Source organism: Elgaria multicarinata, chromosome 3 (genome assembly GCF_023053635.1).
Source record: "Elgaria multicarinata webbii isolate HBS135686 ecotype San Diego chromosome 3, rElgMul1.1.pri, whole genome shotgun sequence".
In the NCBI taxonomy this organism is placed as follows: Eukaryota; Metazoa; Chordata; class Lepidosauria; order Squamata; family Anguidae; genus Elgaria; species Elgaria multicarinata.
The window spans coordinates 153,561,437-153,583,642 of record NC_086173.1 but is presented as its reverse complement, the minus strand read 5'-3'; the positions used below and the strand labels follow the sequence as shown (position 1 = coordinate 153,583,642).

General features: G+C 46.9%; 1 protein-coding gene across 1 annotated transcript in view; it reads right to left on the bottom strand.

Annotated features, from left to right (window-relative positions):
* The window catches only part of LOC134395571 (zinc finger protein RFP-like), a 33,652-nt gene extending 17,520 nt beyond the window's left edge, over positions 1–16,132 (bottom strand). Inside the window, exons 1-3 of the mRNA XM_063121732.1 lie at positions 15,707–16,132; positions 15,014–15,109; positions 11,089–11,319 (exon numbers count right to left, since the gene is read on the bottom strand). Of these exons, the coding sequence (XP_062977802.1) occupies positions 11,089–11,319; positions 15,014–15,109; positions 15,707–16,132 (753 nt within the window). The remainder of the gene's footprint in view (positions 1–11,088; positions 11,320–15,013; positions 15,110–15,706) is intronic.
* Between the last annotated feature and the right edge of the window lie 6,074 nt (positions 16,133–22,206).

Below are 22,206 nucleotides of genomic sequence, written 5' to 3'. Positions count from 1 at the left end.
GTTCTCTTTTCTTTCGCCCTTTCTTCTTCTTCATCTCTTCTCTCAAACACCCCCCTTGCTATCTCTAGTAAGGCCAGCAGGGGCAATCTCAGAGCTCCCGGAGTCTTTTGGAGCTTTCTCCAAATATCTGGGGCAGCCTGCCCGATAAATTGCATAGTCATTAAATGCAAATTCTCTGGTAGGCTCATATCAAGGTCCGTATATTCCTCGAACCCTGTCTTCAGCCTTTCCAAAAAGGCAGCTGGAGTCTCATTCTTCTGCTGCCTGATATCAAGGGCCTTACTGAGATTCAGGGCTTTCCTGGCTGACTTTCGCATTCCTTATAGTAGCAGAGAAAAATATCTCTGGTGCCTTTCTCTTCTTGCATCACTATTCACGTCCCAACCAGGGTCCTGTGTAGGGAGGGCAGCTGTAATTTCATTTTCAGTGGCCCCAGGCTTCCCGGACAGAAACTGCACTCTTGCTCTTGCCAATATCGTGGACTTAATCTCCGGCAGGCAAGAATTAAGGAGCGTTTGGGAGTCATGCCATGTGGGGCAGTGGGTACTAGCGAGAGATTCACTCTCCTGACGCAGATGCCATGGGGGCCGTGGGCATGGTATATGGAGGAGGCACAAGATCATCATCTTCTTGCTGAAACACTTCCTTTTTTTTTTTTTTTTTTACAGAATGTTTCAATGATTCTTCTTGAGGTTTTATTCTACGGATCACCATGACAGGGTTTCAGGCAAACACCCATTTGGGTGGTAGCTTAGAGGTGACCACAGTCTGCCAAGGAATCGATATAGGGAAATTGATCTAGTCTCCCTGCGTCTGTCACTATAACATGAACAGCGCTAACAAGTGCCGGGGAGAAAGAACCCCCTTTTGGCCAAGAAGGACAGAGAACAGGCCATTCTTTTTCACATAAGTGCTGCAACCTATCCCTCTTCATCTTAACACCATAATCACCACAAAAAGCCTTAAAATTCTTTAAACAACATCCTAGGGGCGTTGCCCCTCCTGAACGGGACTGTGCACCACCCATCGTGACGGGGTCCTAGGGTCTGCTCCCAAACACTCTTGCCAATCGCTTTGCTCCTCGCCGGCCCTGATCCGCCTTTCAGCTTGCAATCAGAGAACCGCGGCTAAGAGCTCCACACTCGCTCGGACCGTCAGACCCTGCTCGGAAGGTCTCCTTAGTGTCCTTCAATCAACTCCACACAAACAGACCCTGCCCTCCCTCTATGTGTCTGGCGTTTCACAGATCACACTCACCTTCCGTTCTCTCGGTGCACTCCTTCCGTTCTCTCGGCCGACCCTTTAGGCGCGTCTGCAGTGGCTCGAGCCTAGCCCGTCTCCGACCAGCGGGTTCTACGGAGCTCCAAAGCGCGGTCCCACGTTGGAGAGACAGCTGAACTCAGCCGGTCGCGACTTCTCTTCCACCGTGCCTTCGCAGCTTTGGACTACCGCAGCCCACTCAGGGACGGATCCGAGTCACGGCACCAGAAATTGTTAGAAATATGGCAGGTTCTTGTCCCTGACCTTAGGTACAAAAGACGAGCGTAGAAAAAGCACTGCAGAGGACACCACGTATCAGTATACTGAGGTGCGACTCGAACCGGGTCGGACCCTGATCGGAGCTTGCACACCACTTTTATTCACATAGGGTCAGCTGACAATGGAAAAAGGGGAGTGGAATGAAGGGGGTGGGATGCACAAAGAAAAAGGGGAGTGGAATACATTTACACAACCTGTGTGAGAGGAGTGGGATACAGAGTGGAATACATTTACACAACCTGTGTGAGAGGAGTGGGATACAGAGTGGAATACATTTACACAACCTGTGTGAGAGGAGTGGGCTAAACAGGATACCTTTACCTAATCCCATCCCCCTTCCCTGCCATTCCACATCTCTCTGGAATGTGTGAGTCAGCTACTTCCTCTAGCAGGGTCTACAGAAAACACAAAGGGCAGCTTAGAGTTCAATTAACCCCTTCATTTCTTACAGAGTGGAAAAGAAAAGGGTGGAGTGAACTTTCCAGATTTTGTGGGGGAGAAAGGTACCAAGGGGGTTTCTCCTAGCGCAGACCCTGAGACATGGGGCTTTTCTTAACAAGTGACTTATAGCTTGCTCACGACTGGCCTCTGACGGAAGTTCACAGGTCCTTTTGATGACATCTTCCATGCCATTCCCCAGTTATTGCATTAAAAGAAAAACCCTGGATATCCTGACTCTTCTAATATATCTGAAATTTCCCACCATGTGAAGTTGCACTACAAAGCCTCCACTAGAGGGCGGTGTCCCCATCATTACTACGGCCGTTTCTACACCAGGGAGAAAACCTGGGCTGGTCACCTGGGGGCAAGGAAGGACGAGCACGATTCTTCCCACAGACTCGGGATGATCCCGAGACCATGTGGGCGCTCATTCCGGCTTCTTCCCCCCCTCCCTATGAGTAGCAGTAGAGGGAAGGAGTCGGGCTGGGAGGAATCAGGGGTGGGCATGAGAGTGCTCCAGCTCCTTGCCCCCTTTTTTAAAACAAATGCCCACAGCAACTCGCAGGAGGCCTTTATTTATTTATTTATTTATTTAGAATATTTATATACTGCTCCTCATTGAAAAATTTTCGGAGCGGTGTACAAGATAAAATGAGAATAAAACCAGAATAAAACCTAATGACTCTCACACACAAATAATGTGGAATTTCACAAACTCACAAGAATTTCAGGTATATGATCATTGACTGAGGATATTATTATTATTATTATTATTATTATTATTATTATCATTATTATTATTATAATAATAATATCCCACCTTTTTCTCAGTACTGGGACTCAAGGTGGTTTACATGATTAAAACATATAAATATAAATTTACAAACGTTAAAATAGAATTAAACCTATAATAAAATTAAAATCATTTTAAAGTTTTTCAAAACAGTAACAGATGAAAACGGGGGGAGGGGGGGAGGGATCCAATACATTAACAGAAGTCCAGTGTAGTTCCAAAAGCCTGCTGAAACAAAAAAGCTTTTGCCTGCCTTCGAAAGTGTAGCACAGAGGGAGCCAGTCTAGCTTCCTGGGGAAGGGAGTTCCAGAGCCTTGGAGCAGCCACCAAGAAGGCCCTCTCCTGCATACCCAGTTAATGATTCTGTACTTCATACGCATGCAAAATCAAAACAATGTGTTACGTAAAAAGGAGCACTTAACACTACTAGGAGTGTGTTAGAAATATGGCAGGTTCTTGTCCCTGACCTTAGGTACAAAAGACGAGCGTAGAAAAAGCACTGCAGAGGACACCACGTATCAGTATACTGAGGTGCGACTCGAACCGGGTCGGACCCTGATCGGAGCTTGCACACCACTTTTATTCACATAGGGTCAGCTGACAATGGAAAAAGGGGAGTGGAATGAAGGGGGTGGGATGCACAAAGAAAAAGGGGAGTGGAATACATTTACACAACCTGTGTGAGAGGAGTGGGCTACATTTACACAACCTGTGTGAGAGGAGTGGGATACAGAGTGGAATACATTTACACAACCTGTGTGAGAGGAGTGGGCTAAACAGGATACCTTTACCTAATCCCATCCCCCTTCCCTGCCATTCCACATCTCTCTGGAATGTGTGAGTCAGCTACTTCCTCTAGCAGGGTCTACAGAGAAAACACAAAGGGCAACTTAGAGTTCAATTAACCCCTTCATTTCTTACAATCCCCCCTTTGAGACTCACTTCCTCTTTAAAATGATGTGAAGTCTCACTTATTTCTTCTACTCTCACGGGGTATCACGGGGTATTTTCTTCTCGAGTCTCGATCTTGCTGGCTTAGGGCCATGTAGGTAACTCTTATTTGCTTTTGAGTGACTGACTCAGACACATTACGAATCAAAACAGTAAGGCAGGGAATACAACATGGCAATGAAAGAAACAGTAATGACACCATAAGCACTATGGGAACTAGACTGCGAAGCCATCTAATATCAGGCAACCATGACCATAACTAAGAAAAGATAGAATCACTTCTCTCATTCTTCTAAGGGCCTTCTTGAATCAGCGTTTCCATATGATGGATAGTGCGGTCAATACTTGGTGCATAATCAGAAATATACATACAACAATGGGACTTGATCAAAACACACACACTTCTTTTCGCGGCTAAAATAAAATCGAGGGCTTGGCGATTTTGTAAGGCCACATTCTTAATTTCACTTTGTTCTTTGGCCAACATCTTAACACTAGAAGTTGTATCATTGAACAAACTCTCCGTCCAATTGGATAATAGGTGTAAGTCTCTATAATTAAAGGCAACTCCCACTCCTGGAATTATTCTTCTAGCAACCTCCGTCCCTCAATTAAATCTTAAGGGAGAGTTAACTTCCCTTCGATTACGAAGCCTTCTTTTGATTGTGACCTATGATGAATAATTAAAGGGGATAGCATGCACTACCAATCTTTTACTCCCCCCCTTCCCGGTGGAACATGCGGACACATCCAACAATCAGATACATTTAGGGTTTTTGACAATTGCTTAATATCCTGAAAATATGCATTTTTCTCTCATAGATGTTTTTCTTCATATTCAAGAGCATATACCTGGGAAGGAATGGTAAGGAACAACACAATTTTTGCCCACATTCTCATGATTTCGCAATTGCAAACCCCAATAGATTTTCTTGTGTGCTACTGTTCATAGGTACAGATTTTAAGCTTAGCCTTCCCAAGGTGCTTTGACGTGTATGTCTTTTCCTTGCTGGCTTCTTGTGTGGGACCTCTGTCAGCTTCCGGTACTGTGGCAGAGGGACCTACGTTGGTGTCCTCAGGGATGTATGGCTTTAACTTACAACAATGTGTCTATTTAGCCGATCCTAGCAATTTTACACAGGCATGCGTCACCAGTCCAACCACATATGGCCCTTCCCAAGACTCCCCCAAAGTCACTTTATTCCACTTGTTCAGCCACACTCGGTCTCCTGGCTTGTATTGATGCAAGGGGGCGTCCAAGGGAAGTGTCTGGGTCGTCACTGCATATTCTCGAAGCTGTAAGAGATATAACTGAAGGCCAGTTAAATGTTCTCGTAATTGGCTGTCTCCTATCTCCCATGTAACTCCAAATGAATGTGGCCGGGGAATGGGGGGTGGAAATCCAAAAAGCATCTCAAAGGGAGACACCCCCAACCCCTTTCTGGGCATGATTCGAGCTTTTGTCAGGGCTATTGGTAACGCCTCTACCCAAGACATCTGAAGTTCTATTTGTAATTTTTGCAACGTGCTCTTCAGAGTCCTATTCATTCTCTCAACCTGCCCTGAGGCCTGAGGCCTCCAGGGTGCATGCTGCTTCCACTCAATTTGCAAAGCTTGTGCAAAAGCCTGTGTTACTTTTGAAGTAAAATGAGACCTTAAGTCCCTCTCTAAACATTCAGGTACTCTATACCTGGGGACAATCTCATTGTAGTTTAACAACTACAATGCGAGCTGTACAGTTTTTACAAGGAAACGCTTCTACCCACCCCGTAAGCTGGCAAACAATAACCATAAGATATTTATATCCCTTGGAGGGCGGGAGCTCAGCAAAATCAATTTGCACTCGTTGGAAAGGGTAATATGCAAGCGGCCGACCACTTGGTGGAACTTCTTTTGCAGAAGGTCCAGCCTTCTGACATACTTGACAACTCTGGGTGACCCGCTTCGCTGCCATGGTGATCCCTGGGCAAAACATTTGCCTTTTAATATATTCAATCAGGGCTGTCATTCCCGGGTGCCCCAACTGGGCATGAATCATTACAGCAAGGGGGTGTACTAAGGCCTCTGGGATACAAATTCTTCTATCTGGGAGGTCCGTCACGGTCAGCTCTTTTTCTAGCGGCCTTTTGCGCTGCCTCATCTGCTAGCTGGTTTCCTCTTCGAAGGTATGGATCAGTGCTCTTCTCGTGTGCCCGCACATGCATTATGGAGACTTTTTCTGGAAGCTTGACAGCCAAAAGCAGTTGTTCTAGCAAACTCTGGTGTTGTACAGGCTGTCCATTTGAAGACACAAACCCCCGAGTGGATCAAAGTCTAGCATGGGTGTGGCAAACCCCAAATGCATACAAACTGTCTGTATAAATGTTCACTTCTTGCCCCTTTCCAAGTTCAAGGGCTCTCATTAATGCCACTAACTCAGCTGCTTGAGCTGAATATTTACTGGGCAATTTCTCCAGGTACTTTTGAGCGGGTTTAATCATGATTACAGCACATCCGGTATATCTCTGTCCATCTTTAACAAAGCTGGATCCATCTACAAACATCTCAAGGTCTGGCTTCACAATTCACCTGGTCCCTTCTTCTGCCCCTCTCCTTCCTTCTAAAATGCTGCTATCATCTTCACAGTTCTCTTTTCTTTCGCCCTTTCTTCTTCTTCATCTCTTCTCTCAAACACCCCCCTTGCTATCTCTAGTAAGGCCAGCAGGGGCAATCTCAGAGCTCCCGGAGTCTTTTGGAGCTTTCTCCAAATATCTGGGGCAGCCTGCCCGATAAATTGCATAGTCATTAAATGCAAATTCTCTGGTAGGCTCATATCAAGGTCCGTATATTCCTCGAACCCTGTCTTCAGCCTTTCCAAAAAGGCAGCTGGAGTCTCATTCTTCTGCTGCCTGATATCAAGGGCCTTACTGAGATTCAGGGCTTTCCTGGCTGACTTTCGCATTCCTTATAGTAGCAGAGAAAAATATCTCTGGTGCCTTTCTCTTCTTGCATCACTATTCACGTCCCAACCAGGGTCCTGTGTAGGGAGGGCAGCTGTAATTTCATTTTCAGTGGCCCCAGGCTTCCCGGACAGAAACTGCACTCTTGCTCTTGCCAATATCGTGGACTTAATCTCCGGCAGGCAAGAATTAAGGAGCGTTTGGGAGTCATGCCATGTGGGGCAGTGGGTACTAGCGAGAGATTCACTCTCCTGACGCAGATGCCATGGGGGCCGTGGGCATGGTATATGGAGGAGGCACAAGATCATCATCTTCTTGCTGAAACACTTCCTTTTTTTTTTTTTTTTTTTACAGAATGTTTCAATGATTCTTCTTGAGGTTTTATTCTACGGATCACCATGACAGGGTTTCAGGCAAACACCCATTTGGGTGGTAGCTTAGAGGTGACCACAGTCTGCCAAGGAATCGATATAGGGAAATTGATCTAGTCTCCCTGCGTCTGTCACTATAACATGAACAGCGCTAACAAGTGCCGGGGAGAAAGAACCCCCTTTTGGCCAAGAAGGACAGAGAACAGGCCATTCTTTTTCACATAAGTGCTGCAACCTATCCCTCTTCATCTTAACACCATAATCACCACAAAAAGCCTTAAAATTCTTTAAACAACATCCTAGGGGCGTTGCCCCTCCTGAACGGGACTGTGCACCACCCATCGTGACGGGGTCCTAGGGTCTGCTCCCAAACACTCTTGCCAATCGCTTTGCTCCTCGCCGGCCCTGATCCGCCTTTCAGCTTGCAATCAGAGAACCGCGGCTAAGAGCTCCACACTCGCTCGGACCGTCAGACCCTGCTCGGAAGGTCTCCTTAGTGTCCTTCAATCAACTCCACACAAACAGACCCTGCCCTCCCTCTATGTGTCTGGCGTTTCACAGATCACACTCACCTTCCGTTCTCTCGGTGCACTCCTTCCGTTCTCTCGGCCGACCCTTTAGGCGCGTCTGCAGTGGCTCGAGCCTAGCCCGTCTCCGACCAGCGGGTTCTACGGAGCTCCAAAGCGCGGTCCCACGTTGGAGAGACAGCTGAACTCAGCCGGTCGCGACTTCTCTTCCACCGTGCCTTCGCAGCTTTGGACTACCGCAGCCCACTCAGGGACGGATCCGAGTCACGGCACCAGAAATTGTTAGAAATATGGCAGGTTCTTGTCCCTGACCTTAGGTACAAAAGACGAGCGTAGAAAAAGCACTGCAGAGGACACCACGTATCAGTATACTGAGGTGCGACTCGAACCGGGTCGGACCCTGATCGGAGCTTGCACACCACTTTTATTCACATAGGGTCAGCTGACAATGGAAAAAGGGGAGTGGAATGAAGGGGGTGGGATGCACAAAGAAAAAGGGGAGTGGAATACATTTACACAACCTGTGTGAGAGGAGTGGGATACAGAGTGGAATACATTTACACAACCTGTGTGAGAGGAGTGGGATACAGAGTGGAATACATTTACACAACCTGTGTGAGAGGAGTGGGCTAAACAGGATACCTTTACCTAATCCCATCCCCCTTCCCTGCCATTCCACATCTCTCTGGAATGTGTGAGTCAGCTACTTCCTCTAGCAGGGTCTACAGAAAACACAAAGGGCAGCTTAGAGTTCAATTAACCCCTTCATTTCTTACAGAGTGGAAAAGAAAAGGGTGGAGTGAACTTTCCAGATTTTGTGGGGGAGAAAGGTACCAAGGGGGTTTCTCCTAGCGCAGACCCTGAGACATGGGGCTTTTCTTAACAAGTGACTTATAGCTTGCTCACGACTGGCCTCTGACGGAAGTTCACAGGTCCTTTTGATGACATCTTCCATGCCATTCCCCAGTTATTGCATTAAAAGAAAAACCCTGGATATCCTGACTCTTCTAATATATCTGAAATTTCCCACCATGTGAAGTTGCACTACAAAGCCTCCACTAGAGGGCGGTGTCCCCATCATTACTACGGCCGTTTCTACACCAGGGAGAAAACCTGGGCTGGTCACCTGGGGGCAAGGAAGGACGAGCACGATTCTTCCCACAGACTCGGGATGATCCCGAGACCATGTGGGCGCTCATTCCGGCTTCTTCCCCCCCTCCCTATGAGTAGCAGTAGAGGGAAGGAGTCGGGCTGGGAGGAATCAGGGGTGGGCATGAGAGTGCTCCAGCTCCTTGCCCCCTTTTTTAAAACAAATGCCCACAGCAACTCGCAGGAGGCCTTTATTTATTTATTTATTTATTTAGAATATTTATATACTGCTCCTCATTGAAAAATTTTCGGAGCGGTGTACAAGATAAAATGAGAATAAAACCAGAATAAAACACTTAAAACAAATTTTAAAAGAAGCAAATACAGAGACTCAAGGCTGCATGTTAAGGAAAGGCTTCCTGGAATAAAGATGTTTTCAGGAGGCGTCGAAAGGAGTACAAAGTTGGCGCCTGCCTGACCTCCAGAGGCAGGGAATTCCATAGGAGGGTGGCCACCATGCTGAAGGCTCTTCCCCTGGTGGACTCTAATCAGAGGATGGCTCTATGTGGAACCACCAGGAGCAGACCATCGGATGACCTCAGGGACCAGGCAGGTTGGTAGGGGAGAAGGCGCTCTCTCAGGTATCCTGGTATTTGTATAAGAACCTCCTGAAACAGGGTGGAATTTCAGAGAAGCTGAAATTTGGGGTGCATTGGAAGTCCTGTGTCTCAGCGGGGGAAGGAGAAATATGTCAGTTTAAAAGGGAGGTTGCAATGGATCTCTGTTTGTGGCAAGGCGAGAACCAGAGCGGTCCCAAGATGGTACTGGTCCGACAGGTATGAATGGAACTTACTTGTGGACCAGAACCATCTTGGGACCACACAACTGAAACTGCCGTGGTCTCCTGGCCATCCCACAATTGGCAAGAGTTCCATTCGATTCTCCAGAGTCCGCTGAGACTCAGGACTTCCAATGCACCCCAAATTTCAGCTTCTCTGAAATTCTACCCTGTTTCAGGAGGTTCCTGCATCCAGGTCTGTGTTTGACCCAGCAGGTGCAAACTGGGTAAATACTGATCAAACCTACTGAAATGAATTTCTCATCGATCCTGATGCTCAGTTCAAACTGCTCCTATTGTGTAAATACTGGTCCTAGCCGAGGTGTGGCTTCACCCTATTGTCCACAGCCCAGAACGGCTGTTGCGACCATCAGAGAAGCCATCAGAGAAGCCTTCGTAAGGCCCTTCACATTTTTGTCAAACCAGGCCTGACACTCTCTTGTTCCGCAGAAACAAATACTCTTTACTCAATGGGAGAAGAATGCATACTCTTCAATGATGTGCACAATTGATGCACACCTTTAGAAAAATACCCACAGCTTTTCATTTGATATATATATATATATATATATATATATATATATATATATATATATGTATGTATGTATATGTATATATATATCTCAAAGGACATACTCTGATATGGATCCAAGTCAGAACAAGCTTTGAGATGGATTTCGGAGAAATTTGCAGGCTTCAAGTTTTGCTGATTCGCAAGGAGCAGGGAAAAGCTGAGTGGATTCATCAGAAAAGTGAAGGTCATGAAGGGAGGGGAAGGAGGGGGTCTGGCAGGCTAATGAGCTCACAGGGAAGAAGTTAAAGGGGGGCTGTTACTTCTCCATCTCTGCCCACATTTTTGGGGCGCAGTGAAGTTGGGGGCAGTGGGGTGCCACTTCATCAACAAAGAGAGATGGGGAGGGGGTTTCATCCTACATTCCCCTTGTGTGAGAATGGGAGGCTTCCTTGGGCCAAAGAGTCCTAGCTATGGGGCTGCCCCAAATTTGTCTAATCATTAAAACTCCACCCTGCCTTTCCCGCAAATAATCCTGTTTCTGCTGGCTCCGCAAAACTACCATCTCTACTAGTTCAAGAGTAAACTCACTGGCGGTCTTTCCTCCCAGCTTAGACAGACAGAAATTAATAGGCTGCTTGGTAGTTTTCTCTGGGCTGGCATTAGGAGCCTCGACATAGTTAATTCCAGATTTCTGAAGTGAATTTCAGGGAGGGGAAAATGTCAAAGGAGTAAATTCAGGGACATAATGATCACGCCAGAGAGGGTGATGGATTTATATCATGGACACTGGTCTACTTTGAGCGCCAGGCCTGGCTTTCAGAATTGAAGACTACTCCTGTGCTTTCTCAGGCAGGACTGAAGCCTTCCTTTCCATGTCAAAAACAGCAGGATATTGGGGTGACAATTTCCCCACCTTTGCTTTGGCAAGAATCCTCTTCAAGGTACCACCTCACGTTTGTCAACTATCCAGTGGCTCTGCAGTGCCTTCCTTGGGCCCCTTTATTCTGTAGATGAAGGAGGCATGAGGGTTTTGAAGTTAGCTTCTCCCTTGGGGAGGATCCTGGGCTGTTTCTGCCACCATCTTACCTGCAGGAGTTCACCCACTGGCTGTTGACATTTCTTCTCCATCTCCTGGATGAGACTTTCAAGAGAAGAGAGTTCTTCGGAGAGTTTGGCCTGGTGCACATCCGTTCTCCTGGCAATCTCTTTCTCCACCTCTTCCAACTGAGCCAGCAGAAGCTCCTCTTGTTCTTCCAGAAACTGGTGTAATTCTCTGAACTGAGACACCGTCTTTTTCCTCTCTGCTCTTGTTTGCTTCTGCAAGAAGTGGATGGGAAGGGAAGAAATGGGAGCCAGAGTCAGAAATAGGTCCTCTCGTCACAGCCTCAAGAATGTCATTGGATTTTATAAAAACGGTCCTTGTAAGTTTTCAGAGATATTAAATCCACATTCAATTGGCAAAAATATTCCTAAAGATGTTCAAGGGCCCACTCTCAGCCTGGCCTTTCATTAGCCACCGTTCTGGGAGGTTTGGCCATTCCAGGCAAGAGCTGTTCTGCAGAGCCAGGCTGCCTGGCGGCTTTGGATTCCTCTGCATTCTACGTCACATTTTTACTCATATTGGTTGAAGCCCTTGTTCCCTTCCTAGGGGCTGCCTTGATAGCACCTCATTGAGGCCGCATTCCCCCCAAACCCTGTGGTTTCCTTCCTGTGGGTTTGGACTTGCTAATCTCCAGGCCAAGGAGGGAGCAGGGGGGTTTCCAGCAATCATCCAGGTACTGGAGCCGCCCCCTTCTGCCCTCTTCCTGGCTTCCGGTGACCAATTGCCAGTCGCCATCTGCCAGGACCGCACCCCGGATCAGCCACGGAGCAAGGTCAGAGAGCAGAAGACGTCGCTCAGGGAGGAACAGTCAGGGTAAGTCCCTGAATGTTCAGCTGCGGATCTCCACCTATTTGCCCCTAATCAGCCGTTGCGTCATCTAACCAACACAGCATAGATTTGGAGCCACCCTGGGGCAAAGACCAAGTGCTTGAGCGTGTGGTGGTTGGACAGCTTCAGACGCTCTTGGGGGAAACTGATCATCTAGACCCATTTCAGTGTTGTTTCAGGCCAGGGCACAGCACTGAAACAGCCTTGGCTGCTCTGACCGACCACCTACTCCGGGTGAAAGACAGGGGGAGTGCTGCCCTGGTGATCTGACTGGACGCCTCAGCAGCTTCTGATACCATTGATCATGGTATCCTGCTGGATTGGCTATGTGAGATGGGAGTAGGAGGCTCCGTGTTCCAGTGGTTCCGCTCCCACTTGCAGGGCCAATTGCAGAAAGTGGTATTGGGGGATTCCTGTTCTACCCCATGGATATGAAGCCACAGGGCTCTATTCCATCCCCCATGCTGTTCAACATCTCCATGAAGCCACTGGGGGAGGTCATTGGGGGTTTGGTGCCATCTGTATGCTGGTGATGCTCAGCTCTACTTCTCCTTGTCATCGGAGACAGCTGGAGCTGTGAAGGTGCTGGACCAGCGCCTGGAGGCTGTAATGGGCTGGAGGCTTGTCACTGGAGGCTCGGGTGGACTTCGTGGCCCAGAGTACTTGGGTCAGCTTCGGCTGATCCGCCAGCTGTGGCCTTTCCTGGATAGGGATAACCTAGCCACAGACATTTAAAACCCTAAACAGCTTGGGACCTCGAAACTTGAGGGAGCGCCTCTGCCTATATATCTGTCCGCCTGAGATCTGCTGGAGGAGCCCTCGTCTGTGTCCCACCAAAGGGAGACATACGTTATAATGGGACAGGGGAGAGGGCTTTCTCTATTGTGGCACCCTGCCCGTTGTGAACTGCCTTCCCCTTGGAGACCCGACTGGTGACAATGCTGGCTTCATTCCAGCGCCAGGCCCCCGGCTATATGGAAGTGCTTTGGCGCTGAGTGGCGCCTTGTACCTGCATTTGCCTTCCTTCCCGGTATCTGCATGGGAAGGAAGACAAGTGCAAATTTTCCTCCCCGGCGCCTCTGAAAAGTTTTTTTAAAAAAATGGGGGGAAGGAGGAAAGAAATGGGGCCATTCATCCCCGGGGGGGGGGGGGGGAAGGAAAGGAATGTGGTTGTCCCTCCTTTTTTTAACTTAGAAGGCACAATATGCGGAGGTCCGCATATTCAGATTGGAGGTTGCCCGGTCCTCCAAAAATTTGTTAATGCAGAGCTCTGTATATTTAAATCATAAAATTATAAAAAGGGGGGAGGAACGGCACTGTTGCTCTCCTCTCTCCCCCCTCCATTTTAATCCCCATCCCCCCTGTTTAGAGCCACGGAGCTGGCTCCACTACAAAAAGGTTGGGGTAAATGACCTACTTTTGGGGAGCGGAGTTTCCAGGGTTTGCCTCTGGATGGCTTCGTATTTGTGGCTACGTCATCTGTCCGAAAATGGAAAGATGTGCATTTACAGAGGTGTAAACAGCCGTATGGAAAAGCCCCAGGTTAAAACATGGCTTTTTCTCAAAGCCTTTGAAGGCTATATTCTCCATGGTTGCACATAGTTTTAATTGTTTTCAATTGTTTCTAGTGCTTGTTAAAAATTTCTGCTCATCTTAATTTGTAGGTGATTTAATATATTTCTCGTTGTTTATATTCTGTACTGTCTACATTGTTGTTTTTATCTGTATTAGGGTGACCATATTTTGGAAAACAAAAAGGAGGACAACATGGACGCCCCCAAGGGGGCGTGTCCAGCACCAAGGGGGCGTGCCCACCCAAACATAGCCTTGGTTACATGTCTGATTTTACAGCACACATTTAAGACAAATCTGTTCTACGTAACATCTTAATGTTAAAATCACTGAAATAAAGAACAAGTGAGAGATTCAATGTATCTGAAATTAACTTCACTCACTCCTACTTTTGTAGGTTTTGCTGTACTTTGAAGCTTTTGCTATACTCTTTGTGTTATTTTATTTATTTATTTATTTATTTATTTATTTATTTATTTATTTTATTACATTTATATACCGCCCCACAGCTGAAGCTCTCTGGGCGGTTTACAACAATTAAAAATAGTAAACATTAAAAGTATACAAAAATTTAAAAAACATAAAAACAGTATAAAAACAACAGTATAAAAAGTGTTACATTCTCCCCTTCCCTCAAATATTTTTTCTGACTGTATCTTCACTCATTGCAAGCTGCTGTTGTTGTTAACAGGGTTTGCTACTAGCCCCAGATCTGTTTCAAATTTGGTATGGCTAAAGCTCTACCTAAAAGCTATCATGGTGTCAACTTTCAGCTCTTTATCTTTAAAAATGACAGTTTAAAAAATAATAATTTTAAAACCTCATTTTTTAAAAAAATCCTAAAAATCAATGGATGAACGGATCTCTTTCAAATTTGGTGTGGCTAAAGCTCTACCTAAATCCTATCATGGTACAAAGTTTCATCGCTTTATCTTTAAAAATGACAATTTTAAAAATAATAATTTTAAAACCTCAATTTTTAAAAAATTCCTAAAAAATCAATGGATGAACGGATCTGTTTCAAATTTGGTGTGGTTAAAGCTCTACCTAAGTCCTTTCATGGTGCAAAGTTTCATCTCTTTATCTTTAAAAATGACGATTTAAAAAATAATAATTTTAAAACCTTAATTTTTAAAAAAATTCCTAAAAAATCAGTGGATGAACAGATCTGTTTCAAATTTGGTATGACTAAAGCCCTTCCTAAGAGCTACCATTGTGCCAAGTTTCATGTCTTTATCTTAAAAAATGACGGAGTTATAAGCATTTTTGTTAATTCCCATTAGAGCAGCACTTTGCAAAAAATCCGGATTACCCCTCCCCCTCCCGGGTTTGCCGGTTTACAAAAAAATCCGGACAAATCCGGGCAAATCCAGCCATATGGTCACCCTAATCTGTATGCCACCCTTAGATCTCAGTGATATAGGGCAGGATACCAATCATTTAAGAAAGAAAGAAACAAATAAATAAACGATATCATCTAGACAGACCCCAAGTAAAACTGACACTTACAAGAAGTTCTTTATTCTTCTTTTCTGTTTCTGCCTTATATGCCAGAATTCTTTCTCTCTCTTCCCTGAGAATCTCCAGGCGACGACGGATCAGATCCTGAAGGAAGAACAAAAGTTCATGTTTGGTTTAGAGAGACAGAAAGAGGAAGTGAACAATATTCCTGTTCTCTGACACCCGTCTTTGTACTGGGGAGTGGGGAGGTTCTCAGCGGACTTTTTCATACCATTAAAGCCTAAAAAACAAGTCCCTCCATCCACTGGGAGTCTGAGTTTCACATGCACTGAGATGGGGATTGGGGCTGGGGGTCACACCACCACCACCACCACCACCACCACCTTTGGCTGACACAGTAAACACTGCAGGTCACACAAACCCACCCAGTTTGCTGCTGGAGCAAAGAGAGAGAGAGAGAGAGAAGGAAAGGTGTGAGAGGAGAAGCTGCAGCGTCTTGCCCCTGCTCCCCTACTGCTGCCCCGGTGGGGAGAGAGCCCCCACCCTCCACCCTCCCGAACCTTTTCAGGCTTCCCCTGGCTGCTATTTGCAGAACAAAGAAGGTGCATGTTCACTGCATCCAGGCTAGAGGAACATAGTTTAGTCCCAGTATTTTCTTATTGCAGGGACTTTACAGAGAACTTCCCAAGAAGAACCCAGAGTTCTTCCCCCTCCCCACCAAGGTCTGCAATGTTTTCCTACCTTGTACTCCCGGGAAGCCTCCTCCAGAGGAACCACCTTGTGATGTTCATGCTCCTTGGATCTGTCACACACCACAAAGATGAGGGTTTCATGATCTTTGCAGAAGAGCTTCAGGGGCTCCTGGTGCCTCTCACAGACTCCCCCCTTCTCTTCTGCCCGCTTTACCTCCTCATCTCTGCATTTCTTGGCAATTTCAGCAATCTTAGCCAGCTGCCTATTTGGCCTGAGGTTCCCCTTCTGGAAGGTTCCTCTACACTCGGGGCAGGAGGCCTCTGTGTCCTTCTCCCCCAGATACTTGCTCAGGCAGGCTCGGCAGAAATTGTGGCCACACTCTGCAACGGTCACTGGATCCCTGAAATGATCCAGGCAGATGGGACAACTGACTTCTTCACATAGATCCTGGACGGCACTCCCGGCAGCAGCCATGGCTTCCAAACACTGCAGACAGACTACGTTTCCTTTCCTGGCTTTCAGGAAGTGGGCGTTTGCTTGCTCGTAAATGACTCACTATCATCAGCATGTAAGAAACAAAGAGACCGACATAAAACCTGAAACAGAACAGGCCAGAACAACCGCTTTATATTAAGAAATACCGCCTTATGAGGCTCCGCCGCTATCGCCGCATGGACATCGCTGCTGCTGGCGCCAGGGAAGCCAACCCCCCCATTACCTGTTTCCGTCGCGGGCTTCAATTGAGGCCCTCGCTTGAAGCTGGAAGAGGCCACGGCCTTCTCTTCTGGCTTCAAGCCAGGGCTACAATTGAAGCCCCTGACAGACACAGGTAAGCCCCCCTCCCCCCTTACCTGGCTCCTCCGCTGCCGCTGCATGGACTGCGGCGGCAGCAGAGCTATGTAAGCAAAACTCCCCCCACCCCCTTACCATCTTCCGGCGCAGGCTTGAACTGAGGGCCAGGCCTGAAAGTGGAAGCAGGCTGCAGCCTGCTTCCCCTTTGAGGCCTGGACCTCAGTTCAAGCCTGTGATGCAAGCAGGTAAGCCCCCCGCCCCCTTACCTGGCTCCATCGCCATCGCTGCACGAACTGTGGCGGCACCACTGTCAGGTGAGTCTCCCTCCCCCCCTTTCCTGTGTCCGGAGCCCCCCCCCGACCCGATTCGTCTCCACCTTTTTCGGAGGCGAATCAGAGCGCTCCGCTATCGCTTCTCCGAACTGAAGTGAAGAGGAGCACAGCCCTACTCAGCACATCTCTCCGACAACTTCAAACTGCACTTCAGCCTGTTTGCCACAGATATCAGATGGGTCACAGATCCTCGTTGGGGAGAAGACTGAGCCAAAATAGGAGTTGAGCAGTTCTGTCTCTTCTACCAGCATCTTGTCATCTTTGTTGCGCAGCTGGTTTACTATTACTTTTGTCCTCTTTTTAGTGTTAACAGATCTGAAGAAGCCCTTCTTGTTGCGATTACCATCCCTCACCCGCCTCAGCTCATTCTGAGCTTTAGCCTTCCTGACACGGGGGTTCTCTAGACGCCTCCTTTACCATGTCACGGCTGCGCAGTGGCGCTGCAGTGTTTATATGATGCAGCCACCCACTTGCAGCCGCATGAGGCTTTCCCCCCGAAACTGCACTTATATGTGGTGTTGTTTTACTGAGACTTTTTTAGTTGCTTCAAGGTCACCACATTGCTTCACCGTCTGTCACTGGTGGCCTCAGGGGTTGCTGTTGTTGTGGTTGTATATAACGTACTGTCTGCAGTGAGCTCGGATGGCAAGAGGAGAGTGCCTGTCAGCTGTTTCTAAGGTTCTGCAGGACATTTGGGCACAAACTACAAAAGTGATCTTCCTTCAGGGAGCTTTAAAGGATGCTTCTTTTTCAGTTTCCACTTTGATGTTAGCTGCGCTAGGTTAAAATCAGTGGAACACAGCTTGACTCTGAGGCAACATTACTGAGCTCTTTGCACTTGAAATACTGCAGAACTATAGGCACTAGATGGATATTATTAATAAAATAAATCCGTAAGCTGGTAAAAGGTAGCTGGATACATTTTTTAATGTATATATAACTTTTCTTTATTTTTATAAAGATAAAAAAGGGGTAATCTAAAATATGCAATGCTTACCAAAAGACAGGAACTGTTAAAAGAAAAAACCCTTAGAAAGTAAAAAGCTGTGATAATTCTGCTGTGTTGCAGCAAGGAAAGAAGGCTGAAGGAGGAGCTGCAGCCTGGGAGATGGCAGAACAGGGGGGCCCAATGTTGGTGGCTCTGGGCCCCGTGGCCCCATAGGCATCTCCAATCGAGCCCATGAAGTCGTCCCCAAGGTGGCCCCTGCAGGCACCCACAGAAGATTTTTTAAAAAATTAAAATTGTTTCCATTTCTTTAATATTCGTCAGATATTCATTATCCCAAGTAATTAAAACATATCATATACATACAACTTTCTAGCAATAATACATAGGCTTCAACAAAAGTAGATCAAATATTCACATAAGTATCCATTTGAAAGTGCCACTCATCCGAATATTGAAAGCGATGTAAGGTCCTCATTTCATAGCATGAGAGGGGGGAGTTTTTCTCCTTCCAGTGTTGTAATATCAATCTTTTAGTTGTCAAAAGGAGAGAGAATCCACTTACATTGACCATTTATTAATTTCAATGAGGCAGGCATATAATGTTAAAGAGCATATACATCAGTGAATATACAGACTGATATACAAATATACAAATTGATAACAGACGACAAAGAAAAGGCTGAAGTGCTCAATTCCTACTTTGCCTCGGTCTTCTCCCAAAAGCGGGTCTATGACCCCCCTGGAAAAAGTGAAGCAGAAGTTGAGGGGGCAGGATTGCAGTTTGAGATTGATAAACAAATGGTCAAAGAACACCTAATTTCCTTGAATGAGTTCAAATCTCCAGGGCCCGATGAACTGCATCCTACAGTAATGAAGGAGCTAGCGGAAGACCTCTCAGAACCTTTGTCTATTATCTTTGCAAAATCATGGAAGACGGGTGAGGTGCCGGACGACTGGAGGAGGGCTAACGTTGTCCCTATCTTCAAAAAGGGCAAAAAGGAGGAACCTGGGAACTACAGACCAGTCAGTCTGACATCCATCCCTGGGAAAATTCTGGAGCAGATTATAAAGAAATCAATCTGTAAACACCTTGAAATCAATGCAGTGATCACTAGAAGCCAACATGGATTTGTCAGGAACAAATCCTGTCAGACTAATTTGATCTCATTTTTTGATAGCATAACCTCCCTTGTGGACTGTGGGAATACTGTGGACATCATATATCTTGACTTCAGCAAAGCTTTTGACAAAGTACCACATGACATTCTGACTAACAAACTAGCTAAAAGTGGGCTAGATGGAACAACTATTAGGTGGATCCACAGTTGGCTACAGAATCGGACTCAAAGAGTACTTATCAATGGAACCGTCTCAAACTGGGGAGAGGCAACGAGTGGGGTGCCGCAGGGCTCAGTGTTGGGCCCAGTGCTCTTCAACATTTTTATTAATGATTTGGACGAGGAGGTGCAGGGAACGCTGATCAAATTTGCAGATGCCACAAAATTGGGTGGGATAGCTAATACCCTGGAAGACAGAAACAAACTTCAAAGTGATCTTGATAGGCTGGAGTGCTGGGCTGAAAACAACAGAATGAAATTTAATAGGGATAAATGCCAAGTTCTACATTTAGGGAATAGAAACCAAATGCACAGTTACAAGATGGGGGACACTTGGCTCAGCAATACTACAAACGAGAAAGATCTTGGAATTGTTGTAGATCACAAGCTGAATATGAGCCAACACTGCGATATGGCTGCAAGAAAGGCAAATGCTATTTTGGGCTGCATTAATAGAAGTATAGCTTCCAAATCACGTGAGGTACTGGTTCCTCTCTATTCGGCCCTGGTTAGGCCTCATCTAGAGTATTGTGTCCAGTTCTGGGCTCCACAATTCAAGAAAGACGCAGACAAGCTGGAGTGTGTTCAGAAGAGGGCAACCAGGATGATCAGAGGTCTAGAAACAAAGCCCTATGAAGAGAGACTGAAAGAACTGGGCATGTTTAGCCTGGAGAAGAGAAGATTGGGGGGAGACATGATAGCACTCTTTAAATACTTAAAAGGTTGTCACACAGAGGAGGGCCAGGATCTCTTCTCGATCCTCCCAGAGTGCAGGACACGGAATAACGGGCTCAAGTTAAAGGAAGCCAGATTCCGGCTGGACATCAGGAAAAACTTCCTAACTGTTAGAGCAGTGCGACGGTGGAATCAGTTCCCTAGGGAGGTTGTGGGCTCTCCCACACTAGAGGCATTCAAGAGGCAGCTGGACAAGCATCTGTCAGGGATGCTTTAGGGTGGATTCCTGCATTGAGCAGGTGGTTGGACTCAATGGCCTTGTAGGCCCCTTCCAACTCTGCTATTCTATGATTCTATGACTGTCCCAGTATAAAGTGTATCTGTGTAATAAACTCCTCCCCAAAAGAATCAACTTCTGGACCATACAAAACGTATGTCTAAGACTTAGAGCTCCATCACACCTTTTTATTCCTGGTATGCATCTGCGATTTTAACCTGCTTCTTTAGCGCGTCAAGTGCTGGTCCCTTTCACGATCGTCGCCATACCGATGAACTCCCTTTTCACTTGTTTGCTCTCCCACTATTGTGGCTGCCCCCCGCCCCTCCCCCCTCCAGTTCATTGGTCCTTGTTGCAAGGGAGGCGGGTGAGAATTTGGCTCATTCTCCTTGCATGCCTTGCCGGGCGCTGAGTTTTCAGAGTCCCTTTCTCCTGCAGCAGGTCACAGGAAAGGCGGCACCTTGTGAAAGGGGCTCTGCGCCTTATGGAACTTCCCTTGAATGCTTCTAGTGTCAAACTCTGAATTACACACACATCCGGTTTAACTCTGCTCCCCGTGAGCCGATGCCTAACTGGCCCACTGGGCCCTTCCCAAATAGAAACCTTTTCTTTATGTATTTTGCCACGGTCAGCCCAGGAAGAAACAGAGGGTGGCCTTTGATTGGGTGTTTAAGAAACAACAGAGGAAAGGGAATTGGTGTAGCTGGCGGGCGGCTCGATTGGTTCCAGCCATGGCCTACATTCAGCCAAAACAAATGTAAACACCACATAACTTAACTTACCCTGATTTTAAAAAGAAAATCCTGATCATGTGAATTCTAAATCAGAGCTTCTGTCATGACCAGAGGAATGGAACGGAGTGGGCTTCTGCTGCCCGGAGGCCAAAAACTTTGACTTGGCAATACAGGATCATATCATTTGGTTTCTAGGAAAGGACATTCTTAAAAGTGAACTGAAGAAAACGGGCTTCTGTAACCAGGTAAATGCCCTCCTTGCTGCCCCCGGACTCTAAAGTGCTTTTAACAACTGCTGCAGGGAGCAGCGTCAACCCTGGTGGGCCTGGCTTGCCTCTGCCAGCCCCGGTTCTAAGGCTGAGTTCTTCTGCCTCTGCCCCCATCACCTGCGTCTCTCTGGGTGGTCTCTTGGTGCCCCCCCACTAGGCTGCAGGGGAAGAGGCCAGGAGGTCTGTCTTTTTAATTTTATTGTTGAAAAAATATATATTAAATCGACATGTAATAATGCCTTTCCAGATATTTCAAACTGTATCCTGGGAACAAGAGAACTAGGATGACCCTATGAAGAGGAGGACAGGGCTCCTGCATCTTTAACAGTTGCCTAGAAAAGGGAAAGTACAGCAAGTGTCATTTGTATACATGCAGCACCTGGGGAAATTCCCTCTTCATCACAACAGTGAAAGCGGCAGGAGTCCTGCCCTCCTTTTCATAGGGTCATCCTAAACCTAACATGATTTGGGGGACCATATGCCCAGATTTGCCCAGACACGTCTGGAAATCCCACCCCGAAGCAGCATCCGGGGGGAGATTTCCAAATCCCCCCAAATGCCCGGGAAAATCGCAGTCCTGCCACTCCCTCCCATGGCCCAGGCCTGCGTCGCTGGGGGGGAGGAACTGGGAGACTCGTCCTCTGAGAACGTCTCTCCCAGCCACCACTGATGCTCTACCCTTCTCCTGGGTGCTCAGGAGAAGGCCTGCATCCCAGGAGGTAAGGGGTGGGGGTGGCGTCTGTTTTTGCTCCCCTTACCTCTGAGCTGTTGTGGGAGGGCTGCGTTTTTCACTCCCCATCCTGGGAGCGAACACGGACCCCACCCCTTACCTCTTGTTATCAAAAAGAAAAAGAAAAAAGAGATTCTACGTTTGTTGGGTGAACAAATTCGGATGACGATACAGCTCCTGAGGAAGGACCTAAGGGCCCGAAACGTCGAGCTAGTGTACACGTCAATCTGTCTTATTTGCATTCACGTATTGTTTTTGATTGAAGAAACCATTATTAAATATTTTAAACCTTACTTAGCACCAGAGTACACACCTCCTTTTTTCTTGCTTGTTCATTGTGCCAGATTTTTCTGCACTTGTCAACTGCTTCATTTGTTCAGCGGTAGCGGTTTGATGAAACGATGAATATGGAAATAAGAAAGTTGATGGGGAACGAGTGTTAAATGTTAGGAA